This window comes from Doryrhamphus excisus, linkage group LG17 (genome assembly GCF_037039965.1).
Source record: "Doryrhamphus excisus strain RoL-2023G ecotype Guam linkage group LG17, RoL_Dexc_Guam_v1.1, whole genome shotgun sequence".
NCBI classification, from domain to species: domain Eukaryota; kingdom Metazoa; phylum Chordata; class Actinopteri; order Syngnathiformes; family Syngnathidae; genus Doryrhamphus; species Doryrhamphus excisus.
Window position 1 is genome coordinate 1845451 of NC_136373.1, and position 16403 is coordinate 1861853.

At 36.6% G+C, this 16403-nt stretch overlaps 1 protein-coding gene across 4 annotated transcripts in view; it reads left to right on the forward strand.

The window, feature by feature from the left end:
* Positions 1–16403, forward strand: part of LOC131137224 (voltage-dependent calcium channel subunit alpha-2/delta-3-like) — a 92978-nt gene that overhangs the window by 9345 nt on the left and 67230 nt on the right. For 3 of the 4 annotated variants that reach the window (XM_078797905.1, XM_078797906.1, XM_078797908.1), the window contains exon 3: positions 4844–4960. In XM_078797905.1, coding sequence (XP_078654031.1) covers positions 4844–4960 — 117 coding nt within the window. Of the gene's footprint in view, positions 1–4218; positions 4274–4843; positions 4961–16403 lie in introns of those variants that run through there. The other variant, XM_078797907.1, reaches the window with a different exon arrangement.

Consider the following 16403-nt stretch of genomic DNA (forward strand, 5'->3'; position numbering starts at 1 on the left):
CACACAGAATATTTATAATTATATTTATAAAATTTATATTTATAAAATGTAGCCCCTCTTGGTACCGGCCATTTTTGATGATTTTGTCAGATATTTTTCAAAGCACACAGAATATTTATAGTTATTTTTATATTTATAAAATTTTAATTTATAAAATGTAGCCCCTCTTGGTACCGGCCATTTTTTTATTATTATTTTTACAGATTTTTTTCAAGGCACACAGAATATTTATAGTTATTTTTGTATTTATAAAATTTATATTTAGAAAATGTAGCCCCTCTCGGTACCGGCCATTTTTGATGATTTTGACTGATTTTTTTCAAGGTACACAGAATATTTATAGTTATTTTTATATTTATAAAATGTAGCCCCTATTGGTACCGGCCATTTTTGATGATTTTGACAGATTTTTTTTCAAGGAACACAGAATATTTATACTTATTTTTATATTTATAAAATGTATATTTATAAAATGTAGCCCCTCTTGGTACCGGCCATTTTTTTTTTATTATTTTTACTGATTTTTTTCAGGGCACACAGAATATTTATAGTTATTTTTATATTTAGAAAATGTAGCCCCTATTGGTACCGGCCATTTTTGATGATTTTGACAGATTTTTTTCAAGGCATACAGAATATTTGTAGTTATTTTTATATTTATAAAATTTTAATTTATAAAATGTAGCCCGTCTTGGTACCGGCCATTTTTTTTATTATTATTTTTACTGATTTTTTTCAAGGCACACAGAATATTTATAGTTATTTTTATATTTAGAAAATGTAGCCCCTTTTGGTACCGGCCATTTTTGATGATTTTTACTGATTTTTTTCAAGGCACACAGAATATTTATAGTTATTTTTGTATTTATAAAATGTATATTTATAACATTTATAAATTGTATAAAATATAATAATTTATTTATATTTATATTATAGTTCTAGGGTTATATAAACATGGTATATACCAAACCAAAGATTAGAATGAATGTAATACAGAAACACATTCAAGCAGAAAATATTGGCAATATCATCTTGTTCCACTCATTTAATGTCACGGCCAACTTTCTTCCCATCGTCAAATTGTTGGCTGGGTAAAGCTTCTAAAATGATCGAAAATAAACCAACAATGGAAAGAAATGACAAAAATGTGTATCGATTTAAGTTCGGCCAGTGTCCCCAAACTGGAGCCACATCAAGCAAATAATGATTCTTTGGGAAAAGCAAAACGTTTATTTTCATCTTCTTCATCTACAAGTGAGGCAAAATAGCATTTTTGTGCCACGCTGCACAGCAGGACATGCTCGTGAACTAGTGGACATGAACTGATGCTCTGTTTTGTTGACGTTGGTGCATCCAAAGCATAAAGTCACATTTTCAATTTGAAATCTAAATCTTGTAAGAATGAAATATGACATCATTTGAGCCTGGATTAACAGTAGATCTCCTGCAACCGTATTGACGTAAAAAACAAAAACTCTTGAAAAAGGCATTCAATTGTGTCTTTCGTGGTCTTGTGGGTAGGTACCCCTGGAGTACAAGATTGGTTGTGTTTCGGTCCTTGTACAACTGGATCTGGAGCCTGGTTCCCGGTGAACGTCGGCCTACTGATTCTGTTCATTTTTATGAACTGAAGTTCCAGTCTTTTTTTTTTTTATTTCAATGCCGAACCTTTTATGATGAACAGTTTGGAAAAAAGGGAAATTGCAATTTTTCCCATGTATACTCTGATAGCGTCATGTCTTTTAATGTACCTGTAAAGAGGCTATGTAAATCATAATTTTTATAAATTTAAATATTTGGCACTGATTCCATAAAATGTACTTTTTGTCCATTATCATTATTATTGTATAATATTAAAGCCAAAAATAGTGTTTTAATAGACATGACTCATATATATAGCCCTTCATCACAAAATAATCTCAAAGGGTTTTAAAAGCTGGCAACAATCTGGCAACGACATCCTATGATCTGAACCTCCAACCGGGCTAGGAAAAACTCAAAAACCTATTTGGGGAAAAAGAAACCTTGAGACCGTAGAGAGTAAATTTCAATAACATAAAAGTCCAGTTCATAGATGAAGTGACATAAGTAGATTTAGTCTGCCACGGGTCCTGGGATGGGGGCACAGAAACATTTTTGTCCCCAAGTGGGGCATGACAGAAAATAATTGAGAACTACTGGTGGAGTTGAATGTGATAATAATGCGCCGTGGTCAGTGGAATAAACGTTAGATTCTGGTTATGGTGACTGCTGACTGAGATAAAGGTTGAGATTAGGTTGATCCTTGACTTTAGCCTAACCCCACAGAATAAATACCGGAAGTTGAACCAACATAACAAAGATATCCCGGCTTAATCCCGTATCCGAGTTTTTGCAATGGACCCCTGGTCTAGAGAAGAAAAATAATTAAACAATAATTCTGTCTTTAACTGTCTTTAACAGTTAGTATTTATTAAATGCAAGTCAAGCCAAAGTTGGACTTTTATCATCTTAAAAGGTACCTTTAGGAATCTAACCCACTTTCCTCTAATCTGGGTAATTGCTATAAATCTGCTTAAGGGCCTTTAATTCATTTTAGGTAGCTCTGCCTTGCACAGGAATATTACATCATTATTGCAACTGTATTAATGCTATAGCGCATATCATTTCCTTCTGTTAGCATGTTAGCATTTTTTTTTTGTTAGCAATCAAAGAGTTACAAAGACGTACAAGCATTCATTCAGTCAGAAATACCAGTCAGCATCATCGATGACTGCATCCTTTTCCATTGATGTTTGCACTGACTCATCGAGGCGCCTTTCAGAAAAACGTTTTTTTTTTTCAAGTGTCGCCTGCAGCCACAACAAAAAAAATCCTTTGTAGCATTCACTTAAAATAATTGAGTTTTGTTACAGTCTAAAGGTGGAACCTACAATGTTTGATTGGTGGTTGTGTTTTCCATCAGTTGCTGTGTAATGGTAATGGTAATGGTAATGGTTTTATTTCATTTGAACATGCATCAGATTACAATTGAATGCATCACATAATCAGTTCCCAGTTCCACCTGTCCAAAAAGGAGTAGGAAGAAGCAAAGCTTATTAAATCCTACCCCTCCATCTGGTACTTTTACAATCAGTAACTGTTACATTTGTTCACTTCCTGCTTTCCATAATACAGTTTAAGTTTTTTTTTTTAATAATGTACCTCATACTGAAGTATGAGGTGATATGACCACACAATGACATAATAATTTTTTAATTTGTAATTTTCAATTTTCAATTTATTTTTTGTCACATACTGAAGTACGAGGTGATATGACCATACAATGACATAATAATTTTTTAATTTTTTAATTTGTAATTTTCAATTTTCAATTTTCATATTTCAATTTTCAATTTATTTTTGTCACATACCAAAGTACAAGGTGATATGACCATACAATGACATAATAATTTTTTCATTTTTTTATTTTTTAATTTGTAATTTTCAATTTTCAATTTTCAATTTATTTTTTGTCACATACCAAAGTATGAGGTGATATGACCATACAATGACATAATAATTTTTTCATTTTTTCATTTTTTCATTTTTTCATTTTTTCATTTTTTCATTTTTTCATTTGTAATTTTCAATTTTCAATTTATTTTTTGTCACATACCAAAGTATGAGGTGATATGACCAATCAATGACATAATAATTTTTTAATTTTTTAATTTTCAATTTTCTATTTATTTTCTGTCACATACCGAAGTACGAGGTGATATGACCATACAATGACATAATAATTTTTTTAGTTTTTTAATTTTTTAATTTTCAATTTCTTATTTATTTTCTGTCACATACCGAAGTACAAGGTGATATGAGCATTTTTTAACATAGTCCTAGCATAGAAGTGTTTCAAATGTACTTCTTCCCTGAGATCATATTTCTCCTCTTTTGTAGAGAAGTATTGGATGAAATTTTTAGCTAATTGCTTATTTTTAGCCTTATGCATTATTTTAGCTGTTTGAAGATGAACTATATCAGCAAGTTGAAGTATTTGTGATTTTAGAAATAAGGAGTTAGTATGTTCTCTGTGAACTATGTACTCTGTGAAATCAGTGCACCCAGGAAGGAAGAAGTAAATATAAAAATTATAATATTTCACTAAAAGATCAACCAACCCCCCCAAACTGATGGACCCCCCCCCACGCTGTGTCCCTCTCCTCATCCTGCTCCTCTGTCTGTTGTTGCAGTGCAGGAGAAACTAAAGCATGTTTGTAGATGAAGCGAGGGCACACAGTATGATATAAAGGTAATCTTCTTTTTAATCCCCCCCCCTCTGCCCCCCCCCACCCAAACATCTCTGGTAGCAGCAATACCGTATGTCAGAAAATGACATATACTCCCTCGCTTAGCTCATCTTTACATTTTTACTTTCTTGGGTATTGGGGCCAGATCTGTCACAGTGTGTGGACTTACAGGCCTGAGTGGAAGCTACTGTGTGTAGCACGTACGTTCGTACGTACGTATGGACGGTGTTGGAATTAAAATGTCATTTTGCTGTTTCCAGTTAAGGCACTGGTTATGGCAAGCGAGTGTAAATGGGCTTTGGGTAGGATAATGGGATTGTGTGTAATGAAGTAAAACGGGAGCAGAGTGCGGTTTGGTAAAATGTGAAGTTGGTTGATAATTCTCTTGGCTGAGCTGATTGTTTTGCGTGTATTTTGTGTTGTACATGTTGGTTGAGTTTTTTAAAACTCATATATGCCACAGTTTTTTAAGCGTTTAATACATTTTTATTGTGTTTACACCATGTGATCATTTGCCAGATAGGAATAAAATACTGAATGGTAATTGTAAAATGATACAATTTATCTTGCAGAAATACAAGGAATATGAGAAGGCTGTGCGGGTAGAAGAGATTGATGGACTGCGTCTGGTGAAGAGACTGGCGGAGAACATGGAGGAGATGTTTCACAGGAAAGCCCAGGCAATGAAGGTACTTACAAATACCAAATCATTTTGATGATGTAAGTATATACACCAAAAACATTCAAACATAAAAAAAAATGTAATCCTACACGCTACTGTAAATGAACTGGACTGAACGACTCAATGCCGTGGATATATTTGGCTGCTCTGTCTTTTAGCGTATCGTGTATCAATGCGTCATGTCGCATTGCAAGTGCGGAATCGGACACGTTATTCGTCTGCCCTTTGTGCGGTACACGGTATGTATGATATGTGAGATACGTTGTCGACAAAGTGTATCGGGTATAAGGTGACAGGTGATCTCATTTTATTGATCTCTTCCGACCGAACATCGGTATCTCAATGGAAATAGAACAAAACAAGAGAATCGTACTCACAAAAACAAACAAATAACAAGCACCAATTTGACTAAGAAGCTACCCAAAACAAGAAAACAAAAAAAATGTGAAGTCAGTGACTGATGCACGATCGTGCCCACTATTGCACAGATGCTAGAATGCTTCCACATCGTCATTGGGCGCTGTAAAATGTATCTTACATTAAAGCCGTAAAATACAAAATGGTGAAGTCATCAACTCTGCTTGTTTACATTTATCATTTCTACCGGTATCAGTAATTTTCTTATCATTTGAAGAATCTATACTGGTTTAGGGGAAACTGAAAAATAAAATAAAATACCCTTCAGACAGATTTTAACAACCAAATTCATATTAATCTTTGTTTTTAGTTGCTTTCATAGGTCACTTTCTCTGTCAGAGAAAGTCAGAGAAAAAAAATGCGAAGTCAGTGACTGATGCACGATCGTGCCCACGTCCTAGAATGCTTCCACGTCATCACCGGGCACTGTAAAACGTATCTTACATTAAAGCCGTAAAATACAAACTGGTGAAGTCATCAACTCTGCTTGTTTACATTTATCATTTCTACCGGTATCAGTAATTTTCTTATCATTTGAAGAATCTATACTGGTTTAGGGGAAACTGAAAAATAAAATAAAATACCCTACAGACAGATTTTAACAACCAAATTCATATTAATCTTTGTTTTTAGTTGCTTTCATAGGTCACTTTGTCTGTCAGAGAAAGTCAGTGAAAAAAATGCAAAGTCAGTGACTGATGCACGATCGTGCCCACATCCTAGAATGCTTCCACGTCATCACCGGGCACTGTAAAACGTATCTTACATTAAAGCCGTAAAATACAAAATGGTGAAGTCATCAACTCGGCTTGTTTACATTTATCATTTCTACCGGTATCAGTAATTTTCTTATCATTTGAAGAATCTATACCGGTTTAGGGGAAACTGAAAAATAAAACAAAATACCCTACAGACAGATTTTAACAACCAAATTCATATTAATCTTTGTTTTTAGTTGCTTTCATAGGTCACTTTCTCTGTCAGAGAAAGTCAGAGAAAAAAAATGCGAAGTCAGTGACTGATGCACGATCGTGCCCACGTCCTAGAATGCTTCCACGTCATCACCGGGCACTGTAAAACGTATCTTACATTAAAGCCGTAAAATACAAAATGGTGAAGTCATCAACTCTGCTTGTTTACAGAAGAATCTATACCGGTTTAGGGGAAACTGAAAAATAAAACAAAATACCCTACAGACAGATTTTAACAACCAAATTCATATTAATCTTTGTTTTTAGTTGCTTTCATAGGTCACTTTCTCTGTCAGAGAAAGTCAGAGAAAAAAAATGCGAAGTCAGTGACTGATGCACGATCGTGCCCACGTCCTAGAATGCTTCCACATCGTCATTGGGCGCTGTAAAACGTATCTTACATTAAAGCCGTAAAATACAAAATGGTGAAGTCATCAACTCTGCTTGTTTACATTTATCATTTCTACCGGTATCAGTAATTTTCTTATCATTTGAAGAATCTATACTGGTTTAGGGGAAACTGAAAAATAAAATAAAATACCCTACAGACAGATTTTAACAACCAAATTCATATTAATCTTTGTTTTTAGTTGCTTTCATAGGTCACTTTCTCTGTCAGAGAAAGTCAGAGAAAAAAAATGCGAAGTCAGTGACTGATGCACGATCGTGCCCACGTCCTAGAATGCTTCCACATCGTCATTGGGCGCTGTAAAACGTATCTTACATTAAAGCCGTAAAATACAAAATGGTGAAGTCATCAACTCGGCTTGTTTACATTTATCATTTCTACCGGTATCAGTAATTTTCTTATCATTTGAAGAATCTATACCGGTTTAGGGGAAACTGAAAAATAAAACAAAATACCCTACAGACAGATTTTAACAACCAAATTCATATTAATCTTTGTTTTTAGTTGCTTTCATAGGTCACTTTCTCTGTCAGAGAAAGTCAGAGAAAAAAAATTCAAAGTCATTGACTGATGCACGATCGTGCCCACGTCCTAGAATGCTTCCACATCGTCATTGGGCGCTGTAAAACGTATCTTACATTAAAGCCGTAAAATACAAAATGGTGAAGTCATCAACTCTGCTTGTTTACATTTATCATTTCTACCGGTATCAGTAATTTTCTTATCATTTGAAGAATCTATACTGGTTTAGGGGAAACTGAAAAATAAAATAAAATACCCTACAGACAGATTTTAACAACCAAATTCATATTAATCTTTGTTTTTAGTTGCTTTCATAGGTCACTTTGTCTGTCAGAGAAAGTCAGTGAAAAAAATGCAAAGTCAGTGACTGATGCACGATCGTGCCCACGTCCTAGAATGCTTCCACGTCGTCATCGGGCACTGTAAAACGTATGTTACATTAAAGCCGTAAAATACAACATGGTGAAATTTCATTCATTCAATACATTAATCCGTCATGGTGCGCAGTCATCAACTCGGCTTGTTTACATTTATCATTTTTACCGGTATCAGTAATTTTCTTATCATTGGAAGAATCTATACTTCATATTTAGGGGAAACTGAAAAATAAAACGTAAAATAAAAAAAACAAATTTATATTAGTCTTTGTTTGTTAATTATAGGTCACTTTCTCTGGTTCCTCAAAGCTCTGTCTTGAAACCCGACACCCCCCCTTTCACCCCATTGCAGAGCAAGCCCCGGATATTTATTTTTATTTTTTGTAAAGTCAGAGATTACCATCTTCTCTGTCCAACCATTTCTCCTAAATAATTCACGAGTGACAGTGATTAAATTACACTGACTTCCGTCTGATGTAATGTCATTTTTTTTTTCACAGTACCAATGAAAGTGGTTTGGTACCTCCGGACTTGATTTTAGGACGTCGAGATTAATAAATGCTGAACTGAAACAAAAACGAGAGAATCGTACTCACCAAAACAAACAAATAACAAGCACCAATTCGACTAAGAAGCTACCCAAAACAAGAAAACAAAAAAAAATGCGAAGTCAGTGACTGATGCACGATCGTGCCCACGTCCTAGAATGCTTCCACGTCGTCATCGGGCACTGTAAAACGTATGTTATATTAAAACCGTAAAATACAACATGGTGAAATACTTTTAGAGCCCGTGTACACGCACACAGTAGCTTCCACTCAGCCAACTTTATCGCAAATTCAAACACGAACAATCTTTTTCCTCACTCTGATAGCATTTCGTTCATTTAATACATTCATCCGTCATGGTGCGCAGTCATCAACTCGACTTGTTTACATTTATCATTTTTACCGGTATCAGTAATTTTCCTATCATTGGAATAATCTATACTTTTTTGTATTTTTGTATTTGTATCTTTTTTTTATTGTATTTTTTGTAAAGTCAGAGATTACCGTCTTCTCTGTCCAACCATTTCTCCTAAATAATTCACGAGTGACAGTGATTAAATTACACTGGCTTCCGTCTGATGTAATGTCTTTTTTTTTTTTTCACAGTACCAATGAAAGTGGTTTGGTACCTCCGGACTTGATTTTAGGACATCGGGATTATAAACCAAGAACTCTGCAAGATGAGCTATACAGTTTGTGGAGAAGAACATTTTGATGTCGGATTTCCATAGAAAATATCAAATGACTCTAAATCTGGGAATATTTACAAAAAACAGTTCAAAGGTTGCAATCATGGATTAATTAATGATCAAAAATCAGAATTTGTTTAGCCATTGCCCGCAAGTATTCAAAAAAATGCCGGAAGTAGAATCAGTCGCGGGAGATTCAGACTCAAAATAACTGGAACTAATAATAAAGAGCTAAGAAATCATAAAGAAATAAGAAAAAATTGGCCGTCAGATTTCTTACAGTGATGTCGTTGGTGATCAACCCCATGCTCCTGGGGTACCAGTTCAGATGAGAAACCATTTGTAAAACATGCCAGGTTTGATGGTTTGATTCCTGTGTGGCCAGTAGGGAAAGTAGCTAACTTTGAAATATTAATCGAAGGAATTAATTAATCTTATTCCTAATCTAACTACAACAAAAAGATCTGACATCTTTTTGTGTATTCGGAAAACATTAAATGATTGATGACCCATATCGGCAGTAATAGAGGGCCCCAAAATCACATTTTGCTTGGGGCCCCTGGGAGCCCCCCGAGTTGGAAGCACTATTTAAGACAATGAAAAAGGAAATGAGACTTTGGAAGAGCTAACTTTGAAAAATTAGAAATAGAAAAATGCCCCTATGAACTGAAATTCACATTCTTGCGCTATCATGATTCCACTCCATCGTCGCCATTTTTATTTTCTCACCTTTCGCTAAATTATTCGCCATAAACACACAATGCAAGTCCATGAATCCTACTCTTCTTCCTTTCGGTTTCTTCCCAATTTCCCTCTGCTTATAATAGCAAAACTCTCATCTGTCAAACCCCCCCCCCCATACACACTCTCGGTCGGCTGTCCTCAAAAATCCCTCTCTCTCTTTTTGTCTGGCTCCTCTCCGTCTCGGCACAACCTCTCCCCGTCGCTCTGTTGTTTCCATTTTTTTCTGGTAAGCATTCGCAGCACTCCAGGGATTCAATTTCGGTGCAGGCGCTCAGCCCTGTCCGTCTCTGAGGTTTTATCTACCGGTCTCGGTGTCAAATCCCCCCCTCCGTGATAACTCGCCGCCACCTGCGGAAAGACATTAAGAGGATGTGCATTTTTTAAACAGTTTAGGTTGCTTTTATTATCTGTTATAGTCAAAGTTGTAATCGGAAAAAGAGGTGATACAAAAATTTAACCGGCAATGTTTTTATTCATAGACACATATTTATTTCCCTTTTCTATGCATTATAAACACAAGACAAGTTAATATAAGCCAGCTAACAATGCACATCACTGGGCTCTCTACAATAAAACCTCTAAGAACTCTGTGCATTATAACACGAGAAAACAAGTTAATTTCAGCTAGCTTACAATGCTGTCATTGGGATACACCGATTTCGATTTTGAAGTCCTCTAAAAATAAACCTCTGACAACGTTTGATATCCCTGCAAAATAAAAAAAAGTGCAGTTCCCCTTTAAGTTGAAGTAGAATAACATGAAACACGCAACTTCAAATGCAATTTCTCTTCCCGTGAAATTTAATATCCAATTATTGATATACGGTGGGATTTCACATGACAAGTTTTTAATCATCACCTGTAGGGTGGGATTTGAATAAAGTTATATTTTCTGGAAATTGAATTTTATTAATCGACTTTGGCTCTTCCACGTAACAGTTTTAATATAAAGTGAACAACATAGTTATTAGGGATGAGCCGGATACTCGTTTATAACGGGTAATGCATTTTTGCCAGCTACGGGTATGAAATGAGTATTTTTTGTTATTACCCGTATCGAAAAAAAATGAATGACTGACACGAGGGTTCAGGTTTACTCACTCTGTTTATTCAGCTATAGAACCAACACGCCCAGGTGAGTTAACTCTCTTATCATCCAGATTGTTTGGTAGAGAAAGAAAATATAGTAATAATAATAAAGAACTGGTGGAAGGACTAACAGAGAACGGGTGTCACACCAAGAACACGATCTTTGGTCATGTCCGATGATTGCATGGCCAAACCCTCCCCAAAGGACCTCCCCAAAAAATCTGGCTTAGGACCAGATCTAAGCCCTATAACAGGTGATGCATTTTTGCCGGCTACGGGTATGAAATGAGTATTTTTCGTCATTACCCGTATCCAAAAAAAACTGAATGACTGACACGAGGGTTCAGGTTTACTCACTCTGTTCATTCTGCTATAGAACCAACACGCCCAGGTGTTGTGACAGATGCACAGTTAACTCTCTTATCATCCAGATTGTTTGGTAGAAAGAGAAAATATAGTAATAATAATAATATAGAACTTGTGGAAGGACTAACAGAGAACGGGTGTCACACCAAGAACATGATCTTTGCATCACCAAATCCTCCTTGAAGGACCTCCCCCCAAAAAACTGGCATCTGTCTTAATGACATGGACCGTAAAAGATCAATTGGTCACTAAGGATGCTAACTACCTAAAGTGTCATGGTTGTCATGGAGCTAGAACCAATCAATGTGTTATAAGAGTCAATTATTGCAAATATTGATCCAAAATCAGAGGAGTTCAGGTTCACTCGCTCTGTTTATTCTGCTATAGAACCAACACGCCCAAGTACTAAATGCCGACCAGTCAGTCAACCAGTTCCGTGTCACCGTGACTATGAGGGATTGGAAGGAGAAGAGCTAGCAGTCATTGCATACATTGGGCCTAATACCAGACCTAAGCCCTTTGGACCACCTTCTCGTGCTCTCGCCACTCGGCTCCGAGCCAACCAGCCTCAATGTGCCAAGCGCAGGAAACAAAGTGTCACCGAGCACTTTTCCATTTTGTCGAGCTTGCAACTGTCCTCTGGCTGCTTTGCCAATATTAATGGCCGTCCCCGGTGCCATTGACAAGTTGACCTGAATCAGTGCACATCTCATCTTATGCACATTAAGCCAGGGGTCTCAAACACGCGGCCCGCGGGCCAAATGTGGCCCGCAGGACACTACTTTGAGGCCCCCCGCCTTGATATGAAAGTTTGATATGGATGCTGTATGGTATCATGTACCCAGAAAAAATTATTACGTTTGATTCATGTTCATGTTAAAGGTTAATTAACTGTTAATAGTTATCCTCCCTATCCGTGTGGAAGTGGTAAGTTTTTGGCTATTTAAGTTGAAAGGAAATAACTTGAAGGCTACCGTTTAGGTCGCTAGCTCTCTAGTTTGCGAGTTAGCATGTGTCTCAAGACCCTGCAGTTGCACAATATGTTGTAAATAAAAAAAGTATAAATGTGACTATAGTCGTGTTTTGTCATGTCTACAGGGCTCTAATAATGCTTTGTTCATTTTAATCTGAAAAAAATCATTTGTCTACCCACCAAGTATGTATATGTGGTTTCTTACGTTTTTATAATTTGCTGTTTTATTATTATTATTATTATATTTATTTATTTATTATTGATTGATTTTATTTATTTTTGATTTATTTATTTTTCATCTTATTTTTCTGTTTTTAATAATTAATAATTAATAATTTAATTTTTTTTTTTGAAAACCTGATGCGGCCCAGTCTCGCCCAGACCCTAGCTCCAGTGGCCCCCAAGTAATTTGAGTTTGAGACCCCTGCATTAAGCCGCAGACACCAACCTCTGCTTAGCTAGCTGCTATTTTTTATCCCTTCGCTGGAAAACCGTTCATGTCTTCAAGAACAATGAGCCAATCAAGTTGACAGCAGAAAACCGGGCGCCTCATTTAAATTTCAAAAGTGTAAACAAACTCCTTTATTCTAATCACAGGTTGTCATATAATGAATGACAGTCAAACGAGAACGAAATGTCAGCGAAATTGACTCGGCTGTGGGAATAGGGCGTATAGAAAAACGATGAAACGGGAAGAGAAAAAGTGTTTAATTGAAAGGGAAGTCATTGCATCAGATAATTATATGGTAATAAGCTCCAATGATCGTTTATGCTCAGGAGGGCGATGCTGTCTTTTAAGATGTTAATCTTTTATTCATGTAAATCATGTAAATTTGATTTATGTCTTGTTAATAATTTTAAATTTTAAAATGGGAGTAGAATGTGGATGTTTGCAGTTGGCTTGAATTGCAGTGGGGAATGTTTGAGGGTCGCAAGGGAGCTGGAGCCTATCCCAGCTGTCTTAGGGCGAGAGGCGGGGTACACCTTGGACTGGTGGCCAGCCAATCACAGGGCACATATAGACAAACAACCATTCACACTCACATTCATACCTATGGACAATTTGGAGTCGCTAATTAACCTAGCATGTTTTTGGAATGTGGGAGGAAACCGGAGTACCCGGAGAAAACCCACGCATGCACGGGGAGAACATGCAAACTCCACACAGAGATGGCCAACGGTGGAATTGAACCCTGGTCTCGTAGCTGTGAGGTCTGCGCGCTAACCACTCGTAACTAGCCGTGCCGCCTAGGAAGAAGCAAAGCTTATTAAGTCCTACCCCTCCATCTGGTACTTTTACAATCAGTAACTGTTACATTTGTTCACTTCCTGCTTTCCTAATATAGTTTATTTTTATTTTTATTTTTATTTTTATTTTTATTTTTATTTTTATTTTTATTTTCTAATTTTTAAATAAAAAAAAAAAACCCACGCATGCACGGGGAGAACATGCAAACTCCACACAGAGATGGCCGAAGGTGGAATTGAACCCTGGTCTCCTAGCTATGAGGTCTGCTCGCTAACCACTCGACCGCCGTGCCGCCTGATTGCAACTTTTGCAAATAAAATCAATAAAGATATTTTAGTGTGGAAACTCACTTGAAATAAATATAAAGCTGAAAAATACTTAGTAAATTTGTATAAAATTTGTACAATATTTATGTGATATTTGTCATTTTTTTAAATTCATGACATCTTTGATCTGACATCAGATGTGATGAATGCAATTAATGCAAAAATCGACATGCCGGTTCAGACGGGTTGCATTGCATCCAGTGTATGTTTCGGTGAAGGGCGGGGCCTACAGCTTGTGCACACTGTGACATCACAAAAAGCCAACGTTAGAAAAAAAACTGTGAAACTGAGCATTCAGAGCCATTCCTAACTTTGTGCAGCATTCATTCCAAATACGCAAATCTCATTATCTGAAACTTTGGCATCGTTTGTAAGGCAGAATGAAATATGAAGCTGATCTAGGTCATATTTATATTATAGCGTAACGTACAATTATTTATAACAGGCTTAGCAAATGGCTAAATCATAGATATGAATGGAAATACAGTGACAATATGAAAGATGTATTTTAATAAATGAGTATGACTGCATGGTGTTGTTGTATGTGTTCCATCAACAAGGGGACTGGTGCATGTCTCCACTGTCCTCATCATCCATCCAGTGGGTGAGCAAGGATGCCATGTTACTAACCTTTTTAGAAGAAAATACTCCTTTTGCGATGATCAACACAAAAGATCTCCACCATAAAAACTACTAAAAATAATCATGATCAAGATGGAAACCAGCAATATGTTGTTTTTTGCATGTATGATACGCAAAAGTATTGCATGTGTGCATGATGTTTTTTAGAGAACTGAGCCTGGTTGGCCCAAAACAGTCAAATTAGGAGCAATCAGGAATTTTAGAATCCAAGGCAACAGAAGCGGCCGACTTTAATCAGGTAGAGATGCCACACTCATCCGCTCCACCGAATCTAATCCATTGAAAGCATTCTGTTAGCGCACTGTTCTCCCTTAGCCCCCATGTTGAGGATGGTGTGTGTGGCCTGTGTTTTAAAATATCGTCACATTTTTCTAAGCTTGAGCCTTGACTAGATAACTTGAGAAAAAAAGTCATTGTCAGGCAAAATGATCTGACATATTTGTAGGTTAAATAAAAGGCAAATAAAGCAAAAACAAAGTGTTTTTATTTTCAAAAATACACACAGTAAAGTCTCGTTATATCGATAACGGTTAAAACGAATTACTACTTATTACGATACTATTTTCATTTCCCGGCAAATTTCTAGTCTTTTATGATATAATTAGCTCCGTTAGTATGATACCCGGTTATTATGATAATCCGGTTACTACGATGCCCTTTTCATCTCCCGCCAGCCAATTTGGTCTGCTTATATCGATACAAAAGCAGCTTAAATCAATCTTTGCTTAAGGATTTCAATACCAAAAAAAAGAACACGGCGAACGGCTGCTTCCAGTCAACTTTATTTTTCACACTTCCACCACCAGAGTGCAGCACACACAGCGGAAAACACCCGTCCCTCGCGCCTACCCCTCCGGGTGGCAACACCTTCCCTATCGATAGTTCCGGGGTGAATTATGTCCCGGTAACCGGTAATCACTACAGCGTAAGTTTATTTTTATTTACTGTAGTACAAAATGTATTGTAGTACAAAAGCATGCTAGATACGCAATCCATGAACTCAAGGAGAAAATGACATGCCATATCAAAGATCCGCCCACTTTTAATGCAGTTCGGCGCAGGATCGGATATATGGATAGTCCGGTTATATCGGTATTTTTTCCGACTCCCGAGAATATCGATATAACGAGACTTTACTGTATAATGCCATTCTGTTTCATTATGTTTTAACAATTAAATCATTTCTGTTGGTGCAAGGTCGGTTGGTTGAATTTGGTTTCAATGCAGATCCAGTAGCTCTGAAGTTGGTATCCCATAACAAGATGGTGTTTGAAGCTGGTACCGGGATCATGTCTACCAAGATTGAAGTGCTGGTTGTGTTGCAGTTACAGATTGGTTTGTTTTGATAAACGTTTCCACAATAAAAGCGCCATGCTCACCAGTCCAATTCATGGACGCAACTAAAAAAGAAACAAACAACAATGGCATTATATGTATTTTACTTTATTTGCCTTTTATTTAACCTACAAATGTGTCAGATCCTTTTGCCCCACCGTGTACAACATCGTAAACAGTCACACATGCACTGGTTGACATTTGCAAAAGTGGCCGTAGGTGAGAGAAGCTATTGGAAAGAGCTAAATATCTTCGAATATGCCAAATGGGGGAAAACACGGCACTCAGGCAAGCATATATATCCTCACACCATCACCCACTCACATAAAAGCTGATGAGAATATGGACATCTATGGACATCGACTTCACCAGAGTGTGAAGCTAAGTGTTCAGACCTTCAAAAAAAAAAGTGACTTTCTTATTCTTTTCTCATCCTCCTCTCGCTCCACCGTCCTTATCTTTGGTCCAAAAGCATTGTTTTTGCAATGCAGCTCCCCAGCAGATGCTGAACTTGCCCGAGGATTAGCGGTGCCTCTCTAAAGCCAATTGCAAGTGTGCGGTGTTGCAAGTATATGCAAATGTTGTATGGTTTTAAAGTTTAAAAATAGACGAGAGTGAAGGAGTATTTGCACTCCAATATTGTCAGAGACAGAGAAAAGCATAATAAATGAAAACATAACTACAAAAGCAATCTTCACTCGCTAAATGTACTGCAAAAAAAGGTCAGTAAGGATAATTCATAATGCCGCCTACAGAGAACATACTAACTCCTTATTTCTAAAATCACAAATAC